Source organism: Corapipo altera, unplaced genomic scaffold, assembly GCF_003945725.1.
Source record: "Corapipo altera isolate COAL_440 unplaced genomic scaffold, ASM394572v1 67, whole genome shotgun sequence".
Lineage (NCBI taxonomy): Eukaryota > Metazoa > Chordata > Aves > Passeriformes > Pipridae > Corapipo > Corapipo altera.
Window position 1 is genome coordinate 5,051,990 of NW_020884906.1, and position 18,382 is coordinate 5,070,371.

The 18,382-nt window shown below is 52.3% G+C and overlaps 1 protein-coding gene across 14 annotated transcripts in view; it reads left to right on the forward strand.

Moving 5' to 3' along the window:
- The window catches only part of NCOR2 (nuclear receptor corepressor 2), a 238,664-nt gene that overhangs the window by 146,914 nt on the left and 73,368 nt on the right, over positions 1 to 18,382 (forward strand). For 6 of the 14 annotated variants that reach the window (XM_027652404.1, XM_027652403.1, XM_027652394.1 and 3 more), the window contains 6 exons: positions 2,312 to 2,378; positions 7,601 to 7,788; positions 9,047 to 9,143; positions 11,505 to 11,683; positions 14,903 to 14,957; positions 17,133 to 17,231. In XM_027652404.1, coding sequence (XP_027508205.1) covers positions 2,312 to 2,378; positions 7,601 to 7,788; positions 9,047 to 9,143; positions 11,505 to 11,683; positions 14,903 to 14,957; positions 17,133 to 17,231 — 685 coding nt within the window. The other 8 variants (XM_027652408.1, XM_027652406.1, XM_027652400.1 and 5 more) reach the window with 4 other exon arrangements.

Consider the following 18,382-nt stretch of genomic DNA (forward strand, 5'->3'; position numbering starts at 1 on the left):
GTTACTGCAATTCTGTGCCTCAGTTTCCCTCACCTTTAAAGGCAGGTGAATGCTGTTTACACAGAGATGAGCAGTGAGGTGTAGCTCAGCCAGTCACCTGCGACCCCCTTTGAGGCTCCTCCATGGATGCCCCACACAGGCAGAAACAAAAGGTGGTGCTGTTGTGTGATCCAGAGGGAAAAGCCTTTGGCAGCAGCAACAGTTATAAACATGTCTAACAAGGTGGCCTTTGGGCTTCATAGTGCAGCCCACAACAGCAGTAGGTCTCTCATAAAAACGTGTCAAACAAGAGCAAAGGCAGAAAGTGCCCTGTGCGTGGGTTTATTTGGGTTTTCCTCCCCCAGTGATCAATGCCACTTTGATTCCTGAAACAGAATCAAAGGATGTAGCTTGCTACACAAGCCCTCACCCAGAAAACCGTTTGTGGATCCACATGTCAGGTGTGCAGGAGCCTCCAGCTCTGTCACTTGGCTGTACCTTCTGCTGATGTGGGTGCTACCTGGAATCAGGAGTGCACAGGGGTTCGGTGTGGCTCTAGCTGGGGACATGGGATCTTGTTCCCTGCTGGTAGCTGGTGTTTTCCATTGGTATGAGCACTGCTTGCTAGCACTGCCTTGGAAATCAAGGTCTGTTTTTGCATCAAAGGGTTGAAGGCAGAGGCAAAGGGAATGAAGACGTGCAGCTCAGGCAGTGGTCAGGGACTCTTTGTTCATCCCTTACCTGAAGAATCAAGCCTGATGAGTTTCCTCCTTGATAAACTAAAAAGAGGCCACAAAGCTGAATGTGACTGTGCTGTGCTGGAGAAGGGGTTATCCCTGTCCTGAATCCTGCTGCCTTTCCTCTAGCAGCTGTGCTTGATTTCTGAGGTGGTCCTGGTTGAAGGCCCCCTCACCCAAGGCTGCTCACATGCCTGTGGGATGGGATCCCCCGGCATGCTGCCAGCGCAGAGGTGCAGCCTCAGCAGTGGGCTGGAGGGACCTGTGTTTCCCAGGACAGCTCTTGCTGGGGGATCATTGTCATTCTTGTGTGTGCCAGTGCATGGTTCAGTGGTGTAGCCAGAAGAGAGTTAAAAAAGGGAAAAATGTTGATACTTTCTGTGATGTTCTCCATCCCTAAATTTAGCCAAGACTGCCTTCACTTCCTCTCTCAGTGAGCTGAACCCTCTGCCCCTTCCCAAACAGTCCTGTTTGCTGCTGATTAGGCTGAGGGATTTATAGGGAGAGGAGGGTGGTTTTTCCCTTCCCGCTAGCCAGGCAGGAGGGGAATGAGGAAGCAGCAAGGGTGTCTCTTCAGTCGGCTAAATCCCACAGAACATACCTACATGAGACTGCTAAGCTCCTGATCAGTAATTACACACTGCAGCTCTGCCTTTAATCGGGATAGAAGACTTAAGGAAACTCCTTTGCCCCTGATCTATACCTTTTACCTAGAGATTTTACTGCTGTGAATATTAGTAACAGAAACAACCACAGGAGCTCAGCTCTGGGGCTTATGCGGGCTCTGGGAGCTCCTGCAGCCTTTCCAGCTCCATTCACCTCTGGTGCTGTTTCTATTTGAGCAGTTATTTCATGCTGCCTTTAGAAAGAAGAAGAAAAGCAGGGTGGTGTCTGGGCAGACACTGGGGTTGCGGTGGCTGGTTTCTCCCTTGAGGTCCTAATTCTGCAAGTGGCTGAGCTCTCGTGGCTGGTTGTTTGCAGCTTTGTTGGGCACGGCTCCAAGGAAGCAAGAGGTCAGGAGATAAGTGCTGCAAGCCCTGCTGTGATCCTGCCTCCTTATGCAGGAGGCTTCACCTTGGAGCCCAGGCTGAACAACCCTTTGGGAGCACGTGTGCACCGACAGCCCCATCACTGCTGGCCCTAGACATTGGGGTGTTTCGGGGGGTCACCTCCTGCCATGCAGAGCTTGGCCTGAGCCCCCCAACTCTTGGCATCCCACTGACGTTTTGCAGATCAACCTGTAAAAATAATGAAGAAACAACCTGACCCATTGGTAGATGCAGAGCTGAGTGTCTGCCCGCCTGCAATGCTGAGCAAACAGGGAAGGTTCACAGAATTGGGAGTTTATGAATTTAGTTCTGAACCTTAGTCCACGTCAACAGATGTGGGCGAGGTTCCCTATGTCGGAGGGTTTGTTTGTCTTTCTCTAAGCTGGTGTGAGTTCCCAGATAACAGCATTTGCTGCTCTGAAGTTGATGTAATTCCGAGTTAAGGTGGAAACTGTGTTGCAAACTGCTTTGGGAGGGGGGGAAAGCCAGGCTGTGTATTTTAGCCTCCTCTTTAATCGGATCTCATCTTTTTTTCTCTCTTTACAGAAACCAGGCAATGCGGAAAAAGTTAATTTTGTACTTTAAGAGGAGAAATCATGCGCGCAAACAGTGGGTGAGTGATTCCCTTAGACCTTATTTTATACGTATAAAGCCGTGTAATTTATTAAGTGAGAGAGAAAAGGATGATTTCCAGCAGAGAGGTGCTGGTGCTCGGTACTTTGCCTGTTGCATTGCTGTGGAATCTCTTCTGCTTAAAATAACATGGATGTGAAGCAGAGGTCCCTGATCCTGCTGCAGGCATTACCTCCCTCTGCAAGTGCCCCCCGCAGAGCAAACATGTGGGGTTGGCTTAATCACAGCGGAGCCCATCACTGATCTCAGAAAGCCTATTCACAGCATAAATGTCTATTTTGTGAGTAATTGAACCCTAAGAGAGGTGTGAAACAAGCTGACTCTGCTTCCGATAAATGGTCTGGAGACTGCTCTGACTCCTTCCAGCTGACCACAGAGCAACGTTGTAGGAATTTGTGGTTTAAAACAAAATCCAAGCTCTGCGCCAGTTTGTTTCTAGGTAGCTTTGCTCGTGAAAGAGTTTCGGTGTCCTTTAAGGAAATGGGTCTTGGTTAGGTAAGGGGCAAGGTAGGAGTGATTATGGGGCTTCAAAGGCATTCGTTCCACGTCCCCAGTAAACGGGGGAGAAGGTTCAAGTGGATTTCACAGAATTTATATGTTTTTGGTGCTGACAGTTGTGGTCGTTGCTGTCAGGAGTTGGGAAGCAGAATCAGCACAGAAGGGTAAATGCCAGAACAGCCAACTGCCCCCACCAGGAAGGCGAATTTTATGGTGGCTTTTGGTGATGGGTGATTTAGCTCGTGGTGCAGGGCTCCACATTTCATGTGGAAGATGGAAACACCGTCTCCTGACTTGGTGTTTCTGTTCTAGGATAGGCTCAGGCGCTGGTGCTAGTGTTCTGTATTGCCAGTGGTGCAGGTTTTCTCAATGCCTTTGGGGTGGTTTTGGATAGAAGTACTCCAACTGGGAGGAATTGTTGGAAAAATTCAAAATAACAAGCCTGGAAAGTGGTTTGAAAGCTCTGGCTTTAAAAGTAGCTTTCAAGACAGGCATTTCTGAGCCAGTAATCGCATTATTTTCTTATTTATGGTGAATAAAGGCATGTTCTTTTTCTTTCCCATGCTTTGCTTTTTCCTCGTTTTGTAGCAGTCTTCCAAAAGCCACAGATACTGCACTCCATAGGAATGATTGTGTCTCCTGTTTGTGTCCAAATACATGTTCATTTAGACTTTTCCATGATAAAACTTCTTCCAGGTCTCTAGCGAGGGGTTACAGGGGTTATACCTTCAGCAGGATGTGGTGTGGGAGTCGGGTACTACTCAGGGCACCTCTCCTGGATCAGTATTCCCTTCCTCAAAACAGGGATTGCAAAGCATCATGCTGTTTTACTGGAATCAGGATGGAAGCGCCTGGGAGCTGCTTTCTGGTGGAAATGGCCAGTTACTGTGCTAAACCTAGAGTGAGTTGCTCTGGGTGGATATCAAGGAGCTGGGGGAAAAGGCTTAATTAGGCTGCAAGAGCACAGTTCCTAAAATACGACTCGCAGTAAAGTCGCCTGTCATGCAAAATAGGTGAATTTCTGCCAGCCGGTTTATTCAGTGTCCTTGAAAGGGGATTTTTCAGTTTAGGGAAGCATTTTGCCTATTCTACAAAATAGGCAACATACGGTTGCTGAATTTGCAAAGTGAATACATTTGCTGATTCTGTTTGCAAAATGGGTATGCTTAGCTATTTTTCTGCCTATTTTGTAGCAGACCCTATTTTTAGCAAAGCCCATCTACGTGCCAGCATTTCTTTCTGGCTCTTTTACTTTCTGGGGTATTGTCACTGCCCGGGGCCGGCTGGAGCAGGGTCAGAGCTCGGTCCCTGCAGGGTCCAGCCCTCACAGCCCCATCCCAGGGGATCTGCAGGGCTTCCTCCTGCCTCCACTGAGGTCAACACAGCAGAAGACTTTTAATTGCCATCGAGGTGATGCTGCAGAGAGGGAATGGTGAAGGGAGTTGTTCTGGGTGTGAGAGGTACATCTCCATCAGCCAAGGGAACAAAACCGTGGGGCTTGCATAGGAATTGGACTGGTTCCTCCTGTCACCTTCACTCTTCTCCTCCCCTCCAAAGAGCTGCTCCGTTCCCTGGAGCTGCGAGAGCGTGGGCTGCGGGAGGGCTCGGGCTTGGCACAGCCCACAAACTGCCTTCAGCTGCTACGGCAGCGTTACTATCCATCCATTTTTAGATACGCATGTCAGGTCCGATTTGGCTCACTATCACTTACTGGTGTGATTGAGAGGCTGATGGGCTGGCGAGTCCAGCCGGGAAGGGGAGCAGAGGAAGCACCGATGCTAAAAGCCAGCGCAGATGGTTGCTCAGGAATGGACTTGCTTGCTTAGGGCTGCTCAGAGGATGCTTCGAGAAGGAATAAATGCTTCTGTTCTGACCGGGAGCTTCTCCTGGTGATGGAGCTGTGAAGATCTGGGGAGTTCACAGTGCTGTAAGGTGCCTGAAATCTTCGCTTTTGAAGGATGCAAGTGATTGCAGGGAGTGCGTGTCCCAGCTGGAGCAAAAAGCGCTGGCTGGGGATGCAGCATCCCAGCCCTGCTGTGGAGGGGTTTGAAGTTCATGTGGCAGGAAGGATCTCTCAGCTCTGTGATGGGAAGGGGCATCAATGATCCATTGCAAAGCCGTGCTCAGGAAGGCTAAGCTGTGAGGGGGGAGCTTTGGTACTGCTGCCCTGCTGCCAAGGTGTGAGCTGCTGGGGGTACAGCAGTGTGACGTGGATGCTGCTTTTTCCATCTGCAAATGCCAGTTCCTTAAAACAGGAACTCTGGATAAAGCTTTTGTCGAGTTGTTCCGAGGAGTGGAGGAAAAGGAGGAAGAAGAACCACCCCACCGGCTGTGAAGCAGCCAGGGCCATGCCAGGTGGCTCTGCGGGACCCAGCACTGGCTCGTTCCCACTGGGAATGACAAACCCTTCAAAGCCTCGAGGCTTCTCAGCAGACCAAGCCCTCGTGCTGGGCTCTCCCCCGGCCGTGCCGCAGGCTGGCACACAGCACCAGGCACCGGCTGCCTCCCGGTGCTGAGGCTTCATAAACTTTGCAGGGTATTTTTAGCCTCTTCCCAAATGCGATGCTCTGAAAGCAGGAGGATGTAGCAGATTTGCTGGCAGGGTGGGAGCTCTCATTTTCAGGGGGCTGATGGCATCGCTTTGGGAGGGGTGAAAACGCAGCAGCTGTGATTTCTCCGAGCTGCCGCGGGCTGTTGGTGTTACCTGTAGCTCCTCACCCGCAGCACGAGATTCCCCATGTTGGCTTTTAGGGCATTTTAATTTTTGTTCTCATTCCTCGCTTTCATCTTTTGACTGTTTCCTTTAGCTCCTGATGAAACCCAAGCATCTCCTGTGCATCCATGCAGGGCAGGACAGTCTCTGGCTCCAGGCATGCAAAAGGAAATTGATTTATTTTCAGGGGAAAGTGTTAATCTGGCTCAGCTCCGGGGCTGAAGGTGCTTTGTCTGCCTCACATTATTGTTGAAGTACCTCCAAAGGCCACAAAGGTCAAAGACATGCTGCTGTGCTTGAATTAGTGCCAGGTCCAGGATGGCTGGACCAAACCCACGTGCCATGATCAGCATGACGCTGGCTACCAGTTGCTGTGGGTGCTTCACACCAGCGACGGGCTGTGGAGCTGCTGGTGCTTGGTGTCCACAGTACAACTGACCCAGCTTGGGGGTAACCCAGCTGCCTCCTGACCTGGAATCAGATGTTTCCATCGGTTTGGGGGTGTTTTTTACCTCTCTCAATTTTTCTTGGTGGCCGAGAGCAAGCGGGGCAAGAGCAGAGTGCAGCAGGGAAATCTTGCAGTCTCAGACTTCCGGTTGTGGGGCAGTGGTGGCAAGAGATGAGTTTATTTCTTTGAAATCCAGGCTCCCCTGGTCTCTGCTGTGGTGCCAGTGCAGTGCCGAGCTGCCCATTCTGGAAAGCAGTGTCAGGGTTAGGAGCGACCCGAGGTTTGCCGTTACAGCGACATCTGCTTTCACTTCCTGATTTGAGGCTTGGAAGGCATTTGTCTGTCTCGGAACCTTAAATCCCCTCTGGTCACCCAGCTGCTCTCACACGAGGCTGGGCACCATCACTGCTGCCAGTGCAGCAGCTGTCGGGGACCAGACGGGCGTCTCCCCAGTATGGACCTCACCTGTCCGTGGGCGTTCTCCTCCAGCGGGAGTGTGTCCGGAAGAGGGAGGAGTGATTCGGGGGGGTGGAGGGTGGGAGGAGGCTCATTTGTGTTGCAAATTATATTTCAAAGTTACCAGGCCGGTCCCATAATACTTGGCAGAAATGCAGTGCTGGACCTGGTGGGTGACTGGGTGGATATGCCATGAGGATGTCACCGAGGGGGATATGATGTGGAAACCCTTTGCAGCGCCACGTTTTGTTGGAGCCTGGGTTTGCTGTCAGTGTGCTCGTCCTGTTCCTGGGCCAAAAAGGAAGAGCATCAGCTGGAAAAATACTTTTGGTTTCTAGGGTGGTGTGGGAGCTGTGGGGCATCACACTGTGGCCAGGCTACCATAATGTATGGCCTTGGACAGGAGCTGGGTGCCTGGCTCTTGATTTTGTGGAGCCAGGGCCATGCATGGAGCTGCCCCATGGCCCCAGTCCCATCAGCATTGCCAACACAGAACCATGAGCACTGGAGCTGGTGTATGTGTCTGTGGGAAGGAGTGCCCAGCTGTGGGCACCATGGCAAGCCTCTGCCCAGCGTGGTTTGCTGGCAGCTCCAAAATTACTGCCCTTCACACCCTGTTCACATAGTGGGGACCTGCTCTCCTGCCCCCTGTGCCTCCTCCCAAGGCCAGGTTTCAGTCCCTTTTGGCTCAGTGGAGTCAGGCAGGCACTGTGCTCTCTCCTGGTTCACGGAGCAGGGGTCCCTCCCCAGCACAGGGGCTTTGGTTGCTGAATCAAGCACCTCATGCTCTGGAGGATGGTCAGGCAGAAGGTGTGGGGGGTGGGCAAAGTCATGCTGGATGAGAATCATAGTTCCACTAAAGATGTTGGGTCTGGAAGGGAAGAGCCTGAGGGTAACTGATGGCCTGTTTTGAGAATTCACCCTTGGGTTGGTCCCATACCCTGGAGCACGTCCATGCCCTAATAAACTGTATTTCTTTAAGCAACATGACTCATTCTCAGCCTGAGCAGCCATCGAGGGCCAGGCCTGGAGGAGCTGCCCTTCCCAGGCACTTCTCTGAGATCCCTCTCTCCCTCTGTCCTTTCAGGAACAGAAGTTTTGCCAGCGCTATGACCAGCTGATGGAGGCCTGGGAAAAAAAAGTGGAGCGCATCGAAAATAACCCCCGGCGCCGTGCCAAAGAGAGCAAAGTGCGGGAATACTATGAGAAGCAATTCCCGGAGATCCGGAAGCAGCGGGAACTGCAAGAGCGCATGCAGAGGTTAGAGGAGAAGCGGTAGGAAGGGGCTGAGCTGGTATCAGACAGCCTTTCTTTTTTCTTTGGGAATGGGTGTGGGATTTGGTTGCGGGAGGAGTGGGCTGGGATGGTTGTCGGTCCCTTTTCTCCCTCTCTAGTCAAAGGTAGAAGCCAGCAGACGAGCAGCCTTGCTGCTTTTTCCCCAGGGTGGCTCAGCACAGAGCCAAAAGAAGGACAAATGTTAGGAATGTGACTGCCTGTCTCACCTCTGCTGCTGATCTCCCAGCTGGCCATGTTGGAGCCAGGGGCAGCTCCCTTGTGCTGGCCACATGGCCAGGACAACGCTAGTTCCTGCCTTGCTGATGGGTCCAAATTCAGTTGTATGAGACTTGCAGATGCGTTTGGTCATGTTGATGATTTAATACATGCACATGCTTTGATAGGAGCATGGGCAGGGAGAAGAAACATCTGCAGAGGCTATTGGAATGGCTGCAGATGATATGAAGGGAGCAAAATGTCACTGAAAGGGATGTCCCCTGTCTCTCCCAGCCCCTGTCCGTTTTCCTCTCCTCATTGGAAGTGCAACTGAGGTCACATTGTTTCTTGCCAGGAGGAGACACGATTTCATGATCTCCACCCTTTTTGCTGAAAACTCCCTGTCCTTCACATTTCAGCCCTGGGATCTTGCCCAGGGACACCTGATGTGTGCAGAATCCAAACTGACTGCCAGCATCCCATCCTTGTGCCCCACTAACAACTGGATGGGTCCAAACTTCCTAATTGATGACTTTATTTTATCTTAAACAGAAAGGGAGAAATGGTACTGAGAAATGTTTTAATTTTTTACCTGCTTAATAAGAAAAGTTGTAATTCCTTGGGATGTGTGGCTGATAATGGAAGTGGGGGGAAGATGTCAATGGATGGGTTTGATTTAAAATTTCCTGGAACATTTTCAAACCAGATGTGGTGGCACAGTGCTAATGGCTCAGTACTAACACTGACACCTTTGTACCATTGCTGTGGTGGGATGAACAGGAGAAAATACAGGGGAGAGTGTGGTTGGGTGTGAAATGTGCTTATGTTCTAGCAATCCAGGAAGCTGGCACAGGTAAGGAAGGTGGTTTGAGTCTCTCGACTGTGAGCCCTAAATGCGGGCACCATTCTCGCAGCGTGGGATGGGGTGGCCTGGTGGGAGTGTTGGGATATGGCTATTATGGAGGTCAAAGTTGTCTTGAATGTGGTTTGCTGCTTATGAAATGGAGCATCAGTGCCTGAGTGTGTCACTGCCCTTTCCCAGCAGGGTAGGACAGAGGGGCAGTGGCGGGCTCTCCATGTCAGCCGCACGCAGCGAGCACGAGGTGTCAGAAATCATCGACGGGCTCTCAGAACAAGAGGTGAGACCGGGTTATCTTTTCTTGTCCTCTTCACCCCTGTGTCTTCTCCAAGGAAACCTAGAGAGTACTGCCAGGTCCCATGATGAAATTCAATGCCAAATCTAGGCCACACGGAGGTTGGGGAGGTTGCCATGATGCCTAACAGACTTTCTGGACAGGATCCAAAGTTAGGTGTTCATTTAATATCCAGCAGCATCTTTCCAATCACGTGAGAGATGTAATGGAGCTGTGCAATGTTCTGCAGGAACAAAACGTGGAGCTGGTGGCCAGTGGGTCGGGTTTATCAGCATTCGGCTGTCTCAGGGAAATCCCAGTGTGCTGCTTGTCCTGGGTAGCACCCCACAAACACCTCCTGGCTGTGGTTTATACTGGAAGCGGAGGTGGGAAGGGAAGGGAGCTGGCGCCCAGACTGCCGGGTGGAGGGGTTTTTCTGTTTCATTTTGTTTTGAATGGGCTGTGTGGCTTGACACAGGGGAATCCTATGGAATGAATGGTTTGTACGTGAGCCAGTTGGCCCACATCTTCTGGGAGTGCTCCATTCATCTTGAAACATCCCCGTGACCTCGGCTTCGTTTGGATCTGGTTTCACAAGGGTTCCACTCTCTTGGCACAGAGGCGAGCTGCAGTGAATAGATCATGTTTGGGAGGGGAGAGCAGCCATAGCTGGGATGTTTGCTGCCTGCACACGATGGCTCGATCCCTGTCTGGGATCCCAGGCCGTTTGCTCTTAGCCAGTTAAAGTGACAGCCTGGAGGCCATGGCATGGATCTTGGAAGCAGAGGGAAATTTCACAGCTCTGCAGAGGTTCGTGGCCAAGGGGAACGTTAGCTCATCGCCTCCAACCTACTGCAGTGTGCTGCTGAACTCCACCCCGATAGCCACCTGCTGAGCCCCAAATCACAGCTTCACTTGTCTCAGAGGAGACCTTAGGAGCTTCCAGCTCTTTCACAGGGTTGGAAGGAGCAGGGAGGTGAGAACTGGGGAGCATTGCTGGTAGCAGGGCCAGCTCTCTGCACATTGCTGGAGAGGAGAGTGGTCTGGCTGCTGGCTGATGGGGTGTATTGGCAGTGCTCAGCACCCCAGGACCCTGCCAGGCGAGGGAAGAGGCCCTGTGCCCTCAGCTGCAGGCAGTGCTCCTGCCAGCTGCCTCTCTGCTCTGCACAGAGGCTCCTCATGTTGCCATGGACAGCCTGTGGTTGTCCGGATCAATGCTCTGGCTGCGAGCTGTCTCTGACCTCCCACCACGAGGTGACACCCCCAGGCATCTGGAGCAGCCGGTTGCTAAACAGGAGTCATCCTAATGAGGATGAGGAAGGTGATCAAATGTGTTGAAATGTCCATGTCTGTGTAGTGAGCTGCACTTTAGGAAGAGGAGGTGGGGTCTGATCAGGCACAGCGGGGAAGCAGAGCGGCACTGGGCAGGCAGGGGTCAGCAGCTTGTTGGAAGGATCAGACGTTTCTCCCAGGAACAAGCATCTGCCTGTAAATTAAAACAAACAGCACTGGAGACCTGGCCTCCCTGGGTCAAGGATGGAAGTTTGTTTCAGCAATGCCATTTCAAGTTGACAGGGAGGACTCAGGGTGATGGTGCAAATGAAAGAGGATGGCCAGAACATCTCTTCGTCCCTGCAGCGTGAACCTGTGCCAGGGAACCACCAGCAGCTCAGCTGAAGGGACAGTCCCTGCATTCAGGCAGAGGATGGCACAAATGAGACATCACAATGGCCTGTCTAATTGCAAATACTTAAGGAAACCAGTGTGCCCAGTCTGTCCTGTCCTGGTGTGCAGCTGGGGCTCTGAATGAACTTTGTGTTCCATAGGATGGAGTAAAGGCATCAGATTATGTCCCAGGGTGTTGCAGTAAGAAGAAAAAAAAAGGAATGACAGCCCCGTTATAGTGACATTTGAAACTCCTGGAACAATTTAGGTTTCCTGTGGAAGGGAGAAATGACGTCTCCCTCTGCCCACCCTTTGCAGAGCTGGCCCACTTCCTTTGCAGTTTGGGTGGGGGGATGAACCTCCATGTGGCCATGGGTTTGATGGCTGGGAAAGGGTCTGCATTCCCTGTGCCACCGCTTGACGTGTCTCTCATCATGGTCAGGAGCTGTTTTGCTTAAATCATTTCCACGCGGAATCTTAAAGCCTTTTAATCCAAAATGAAAGAATAATTGTTTCCTGTCTGACAGTGATCGCCTCTTTCAGTGTTTAATTTACAATTACTCTAGCAATAAAGCTGTCTAGTGCTTGCTTTTGAATTCTCCTGTTCCTCCTCCTCCTGTCCTTTTCCTCTTGAACATCTGTCCCCTGCAGTCCCCGCGGGCCCGTGGTGCTGACCAACTGTTCTCTCTGCTTTCCCCAAAGAATCTGGAGAAGCAGATGCGCCAGCTCGCTGTCATCCCGCCCATGCTCTACGATGCTGACCAGCAGCGCATTAAATTCATCAACATGAACGGCCTCATGGATGACCCCATGAAGGTCTACAAGGACCGGCAGGTGATGAACATGTGGAGTGAACAGGAGAAGGAGACCTTCCGGGAAAAGTGAGTGCAGCCCACACACCTCTCTCAGTACAGCCTTTAGGGAACGTGGACAAGATTCGTGCAGGGCTTCGGCCAGGGCCTCAGCACGCTAAGACATGAATTTCCCAGGGGCTTATCTTGCCCCCCAGGGACACAGCTACACCCTGGGCACAGGGTGATGGACCTGCACAGAAACCTCAGGCCTTGCTGTATGGTTGGGGTGTTCGTGCCCGTGTGCTGAGCTGTGGGAAGCTGCTGCTTGTGACAGGGTGAGAATGGGAAGTTTTTCTGCTTTTGCATTCCCTGTTGTATCAGCCAGTTCAAGGATAACGCCAATGAAACCAAACACTCCATACACATTACCTTTCTGTATTTACATGCTATCCTTTGGGCACTGTGTCCAGGGGAATTCTCGTGGCTGTCAGTGTTCAACCCCCCTATGTGGACCCCCTCAGGCTGCAGCTTCCAGCTGGTGCCCGTCCCTCAGCGCTCCGTCCTGCTGTCTGCAGGATTTGCCACCGGCTGCTGTTTCCATGGATGCATTCCCACATCAGACACGTGCAGACTCTGGCTGTGGTGCTTTCTACTGTTTGCAAGCAGTGCATGGGAACAGCTTTGCTCTAGCAGCTGAGATCATTTGGGTGATGACTGTTCCCTTCCCTGGGTACCACTGTGCTGTCAGCCAAGATGGGGGTCCCCAGCTCAGTCTCACATCCAGACTCCCCTGTATCTCATAGCCCTATGCCAGGTGTGTTTGCATGGAGGACTGGAGCAGCCTTTGTGCCCCCAGTGTGCCGTGTTTGTCTGTAAAAGCAGAGCTGGAGTTCAGCTTCCGGCAGGATGAGCTCTCTTGCAGCTCCCTGCTGTGGACATGAGGGACATGGAGCTATGTGGGTGTGCCAGGGCCACCTTGTTCGTTGCAGCAACACCACTTAGTCTGGCCTCCAGACTGTCGTGGGATGGCTCCATGGATTACCAGCAGGCCCACAGCCAGCCAAGCTGGAAGCTTCTCTGTGTCCAGGATTCCTCCTCCTGTCTCTGCTTGTGACAACTCCCGTTTGCAGCTGAAATAATTAATTGCCAAGATGGACCGAAAAAGAACAAAACAAGCAAACCAGCTCCAAGCCTTTGCTAGAGGAGAATCCTCATTGCTAATTAGCCTTAAAATGTGCCACTCCAAACAGCAAGGCTTGCCACAAATGACGCAAAGGCTAATTACTTGGTCTTTAATGGCAGGGCCGTGCCTGGCTAATGGGGCTGGAAGAATCCACACCCAGTGTGTGCATCCTGCTGTGCACAGTGGTTTCTGTGTCATCACTGTGGGTGATATAGAGCTTGAGGCATAAATACAGCAGGGTTTCAGGGCTCTCACAAAGCTCATTTTGAGAAATTGGTACTCAGGAGCTGTAAGAAGGGTGCAGGGAGTCCTGCCCTGGCTCTCCCCCACCCTGGCGTGCAGGTAGCTGAGCTGCCTGCCGTGCTGCAGCTTCTAACCTGGGTTTTTAAGGTGAACCAGAGTTGTGTCATCCATGATTGTGACCCAGAGCTGGCCTCCTCCTGAGACCAAGAAAACCTGGAGCAACCTTTTGTTCAGCCCTGTTGGCGGGTGCTCTTGGAGTAAACAGCCAGGCACTACAAGGCCAACAAATGCCAGGTCTGAACTATTTTAGCTGTCAGAACATAACCATGAGGAAGAGTCTGATTTGATTTGCTTCTGGGCAGAATTTCAGGTCTCTGTTGAGAGTCCATTGCTGGCCTACTCCAGGGAAGCTGTGGCTTGCTGGTGAAGGAGCAGGGTGCTTCTCAGGCATTGAAGCCCTGCTGTGCTGCACACTGTGACAATGGAGCATCCATCTCTCATCATGGGGACATGGCCTGCCCTGTGAAAGAAAGTAGATTGTCACCTGCATTGCCCCTGACAGGGCTCCATGCCCTGATCCCAGGTTGTCTGAGCAGCCTGGCTGCTTTGCTTTTTTCCTTTTTTTTTTTTTTTTTCCCCCTAGCATTTCTGGTTTCTTTTTTTCTCTGGTGACCACTTATGGTGACAGTGTTCTCATTGCAGTGCCACCCAAAACATATGGGATCCTGCATTAGAAAGGCATCAGCATGTGGGTGACAGCACCCACATCCTGCTGCCATGGCAAGAGTTGGTCAGGCCCTCACCGAGTTCAGTTTAGTGTCTTGACTCTGAGTTTGGCACTGGGACAGAGCAGCAAAGGTAGGAGAGAGCTCAGCCAGCTGCCCCAGGGGAATCACTGGCAGGGCTGGAGACACCACGGTGCTGGCCACATCCCGCCCATGTTACACCCACACCACAGCTCTCCCACCTTTTGCCTCTGATGCACTTCCCCAGGGCACAGAGCCATCAGCTCCTGGGAGCTGGCAGAGGTGCACGAGCTGAACATGGCTCCCAGGGGTAAAGCCTGTGCTGGTGGCCTCTCCTCTGGGGCCAGTGCTGTGCTGCAGCCCTGGCACAAAGTCACTGCTCACCAGGCTCACTGTGCTTTGGTGATGCACCAGTTAACTGTGCTGCCAGCGGGACTACCTTGTGCCAAGGGCTTGCTGACCTGATTTGTTGGAAGAACCATCTCTCTGCCTGGGGTCAGCTTCCCCTGAGCGGGCAATGTTGGCTCCTGGGCTGCTGGAGCCACAGATGCGCCTGCTGACAGCTCCTCTACTTGCTGGGCATGAGGCAGTGTTCCTTGGAGCCACTGTGCCACCAGGGATCTCTTGAGCTACTCAGCAATGTGGCAGCTCTGTACTTCCTCCTGGGGTTTGGGTTTCCCTTCCTGCCCTTTGCAGCTGCTCCCAACAGCCCAGCGGGGCTTGGGGTCCTGCTCAGTGGCAGAGCCACTGTGTGATGGCAATTCCTCTCCCTTTCCTTGCCAAATCCTGTGACCTTGGCCAAGTGTTCTGCTGCCCTCTGTGCCTGTCCTGCTGTTGGTGTGGGCTCGGGTGTCCATGGGATTGAGCAGGGTGATGAGCACCTGTCAAGCACTACTGGCCCCTCTTCCCATGATGAACATTCGCACATCGAAGCTCCCAACCAGCCCAGCTCCACTGGGCTAAATTTAAAGTTCCTGTCTTTCTGGGAAGCTGAGCAGCAGACAAGTATTTTCTCAAACCCAAAAGTCCCTCAGGGATCTGTCCTCGCTGCTCTGGGCACGCAGGGCATGGCAGCCCAGCTGTGAGGGGGTCGGAGCCAGCACCCAGACTAACCCTCTCCCTCTTGCTCCACAGGTTCATGCAGCATCCGAAGAACTTTGGCCTGATCGCATCCTTTCTGGACAGGAAGGTAAGCCTCCCTGCCTGGCTTTAACCTGAATCATGCTGTCTCTCCTCCATCACTTGGCTTGTGGTGCTGGAGCTGCCAGCAGCTGCTGGGCACCTGTGGGCGGTGGTGGCTCTGAGCCCCGGGCACAGTCCAGACGCCTCCCGGCTTCCTGCAGGGACGAGGGACTGAGTCAGCTGCGGAGAGACTGGGAGCTCGGAGCCGAGAGGTGTGAACACAGCCAGCCTGGCGCGTGGGTGTCTCAGCCCACCCCGTGATCTGCCTGAGGAGCTGCTTTCCAGCATCTCCCGGAGGCATTTTGCACCAGCCAGGCTGTCACACAGGGGGTGGGTACTCGGCTGCCCAGCACAAAGTGAAGGGGTCTCTTTGCTCAGGGAGAAGATCATGAGGGTGGGCTGAGTCCCATTTCATCCAACAGTTCGGGTGGGTGTCCTATAAGCACATACATTTCCCCTTGGTGTTTAGGAAGAGTTTGCTCGTGGGACCTTTCCCAGGCCTCTGTGTTGTGCTGCTTGGAATTTTATTTTACTGTTAATTGGGCTGATGAAGAAAGGTTTGAGAAAGAGATATGGTGAAGAGCGAGTCTCTGGTCCTGTTCTAAGCAAGACCAGGTACCTTCTGTGGGACAGGCCATATGGGCAAATCCTGAACAGGCACAGCCTGGAAGGAGAGTGATATCCATCACCCAGATGCTCTCCTGAGCAGGAAACATTTGAGAGCTGCTGCTTTTCTGGTCCCTGTAGTTAGTTGCATCCTCTGCCCTTCTTATGCAGGGTGTCATCCATGAAGTGTCCCCTCACTCTGGGGGAACCCCTCTGCCCTTTAGAGGGTGGCCTTCAGAGGTCCTTTCTACCTTAAATTATTCTCTGCTTCTGCACGACTCAGACTGGGGAAATAATTTATAAGGCCTTGACCTTTCTGTCCAAAATAACAAGGAAGCAAAGGCCAGCAGCCACCTCGTGCTGCTGCTGTTGCTGTAAGATTCCGAGCTCTTCAGCCTTTCCCATTTGGTAAAGCCGAAAGCGGTGGGACTTGGATGATGTTCACAATCCAGTCTGTGTTCCAAGCTGTAAAATGTCTTCTAATTTTATTTGTACTCGTTTGTAAATCAGGCTGTAATTATGATACAGAACACATCCATTATCCTGTTGGAGAGAGATGCAAAGTATGGCTCAATGTAATGAATTAATAGATTTTTAAATTGCATTATAAAAAAATAGTGATCTTAGCCCTTGGAACAGATGACTGTAAGTTTTTGTGTTCGCGTGTGTGTGTATAATCAGAGCTAGTTTAGAAGGAGATCCAATTAACACTTTAAAAGTTGCAATCTGTTTTTGCAAATGGTTCCACTCCTTGCAGAGGGATGGGGCGAGCACAGCCCCCGGGCACCCCCGGGCGCATGCAGCTGCCCCCGGCTCCTGAGCACTTGTGGTGTGATGGGTCTGTGGGATTATTCCTGTTCATGCAGCCACTGATCCCTGTATGTGAAGGTGTAGCCCAAGACCAGTATTCAGGTGTCCACCCAGTTCAGCAGAGGACTTTTCCCAGCATGCTGGCACGCTCTGTGCTGTTCCAGGAGCAGGATATGTCCTGGCCACAGTTCCTTGTTTTCCTAACACGTCCAATCTGTGATGGTGCTTGTGGAGCCAGCCATTGGAGTTGGAGTTGGGATGGCAGCTCCTGAACGCTGGGATCTCAATCTGTCCACGAGAAAGTCGTGGGCGCTCGAGCCAGCGAGCTTAATGGGTGGAAGTAACACCAGCTGACAGTCGCGTGGCAGGTTGTGCCTCGTGTAACCTCAACAGAGGGTGACAGGCAGCTCCTTCTTCTGCCTCTGGTTGCCACGGTCATCTGGGGTCAGCCCTTCCTCTGCTTCGTTTCCAACATGAGGTGCTCTCTGCTCAGCACCCCCTCTCTGTCTCCTCACACCTGCAGGACCACCCTGGTCTGTCCCTTGGAAGAGCTCAGCCTTTTTACTGGGTCACGGTGCATGACCCCACTCTTCCAGCTCCGGCGGCCTTTGGGAGAGAGGGGAAAGGAAGCTGTTGGGCTGCAGGTCTTCAGGATCAGCACGAGACCCGGTGATGGCCGGGTCTGAATGCTGCTCCTGGAAGTCTGTGCCCCGACAGCACAAGAGAACAGGACCTTCTGTTCCCTGACTTGCCCATGTCATTGCAGACGGTGGCTGACTGTGTCCTCTATTATTACCTGACCAAGAAGAATGAGAATTACAAGAACCTCGTAAGGAGGAATTACCGGCGGCGCGGGAAGAGCCAGGTAAGAGCTGGAGGAGCGCCTGGAAGCGTCGTCACTTGGCCTGAGCAAGGAGCTGTAGTGCTTTCTGTGAGCCCCCAAGCATTGCTTTTTCCCCTCCCCATGTGGGGATCTTGCTTGCAGGCTGTGATGGGGCTGTGGTTGTGCTCTTGTAGCTTTTCAGAACATGCTTTTTTCTGGCAGCTGATGTTTGTCCGTCCCTATGCCAAGGTCACAGTATCTTTAAAAAAGCAAACAAACCCAAGATGCTTAAAAAAGGGGATGGAGTAAATGCAGAAAACCTGGCTGCGTGTCAGGAGCACAGGGTTGCCCGTGCAGCCTGGGCTCTGTGCAAGAACCGAGTGGGGCTCTCTCCTCTCTGGAGATGGCAGCTGTGGTGCCAATGACAAGGCTCCTGGGAGCTGAGTGAGGGGGTGCTCCTGCTTTGCAGAGCCTGCCCAAGGCTCTTCCTGTAGGCAAAGGTGTGGGAGGAGAACGACTTGGGTGGCAGTGACTTCTGGTGGTGCCTGAGCAGAGGCATATAAATCCATCTGGAGCGTGTGTGGTGTCGGAGATGCCTGTGGGGCTGGCTGATTTGGCACTGAAGCTAGAGGAGACCCTCAAGCCTTATGGTTAAGGGCAGAGCAGATATCAGGATGCTACAAGGTGCCTGTGGGTAGGGGACTGAGTCAACCCTTGCCGTTATCATGGCCAAGATACAAATCTAGACATGACCTTGCTGTTGATCCCACAATAGCCAGGTACCCAGATAAGTGCTAACCTTTTGGGCAGGTGCCTTATCCCCACAGATGCTTTCAGCCAGAGGCAGGTCCTGCTGGTGGATCCCCACATCCATGAAGTGAGTGATTATTCACGTAATGAGGAGAGTGAGGTGGCCATAAAGGGACTGTCTCCTCAGATAATGTGGAATAAGGATGGAAAAACTGGCCTGGCCCATGCCACCACTGACATCAGCAGCTCCTCACGCTGCATGGCCATAAAAAGCAGCACTTGGGCCTAGATCCTGATTGGGAAGCAGATAGGTAGCCTCACTCCAATTTGATTTCTGCAGCATTAAGGCATCAGAATAGCTAGCACATGACGAATGTCATGGACGGGGCCCAATTTTCCCTTCTTTTTTTCAGAGACATTAGGGATGGATAAAGCCCTATTAG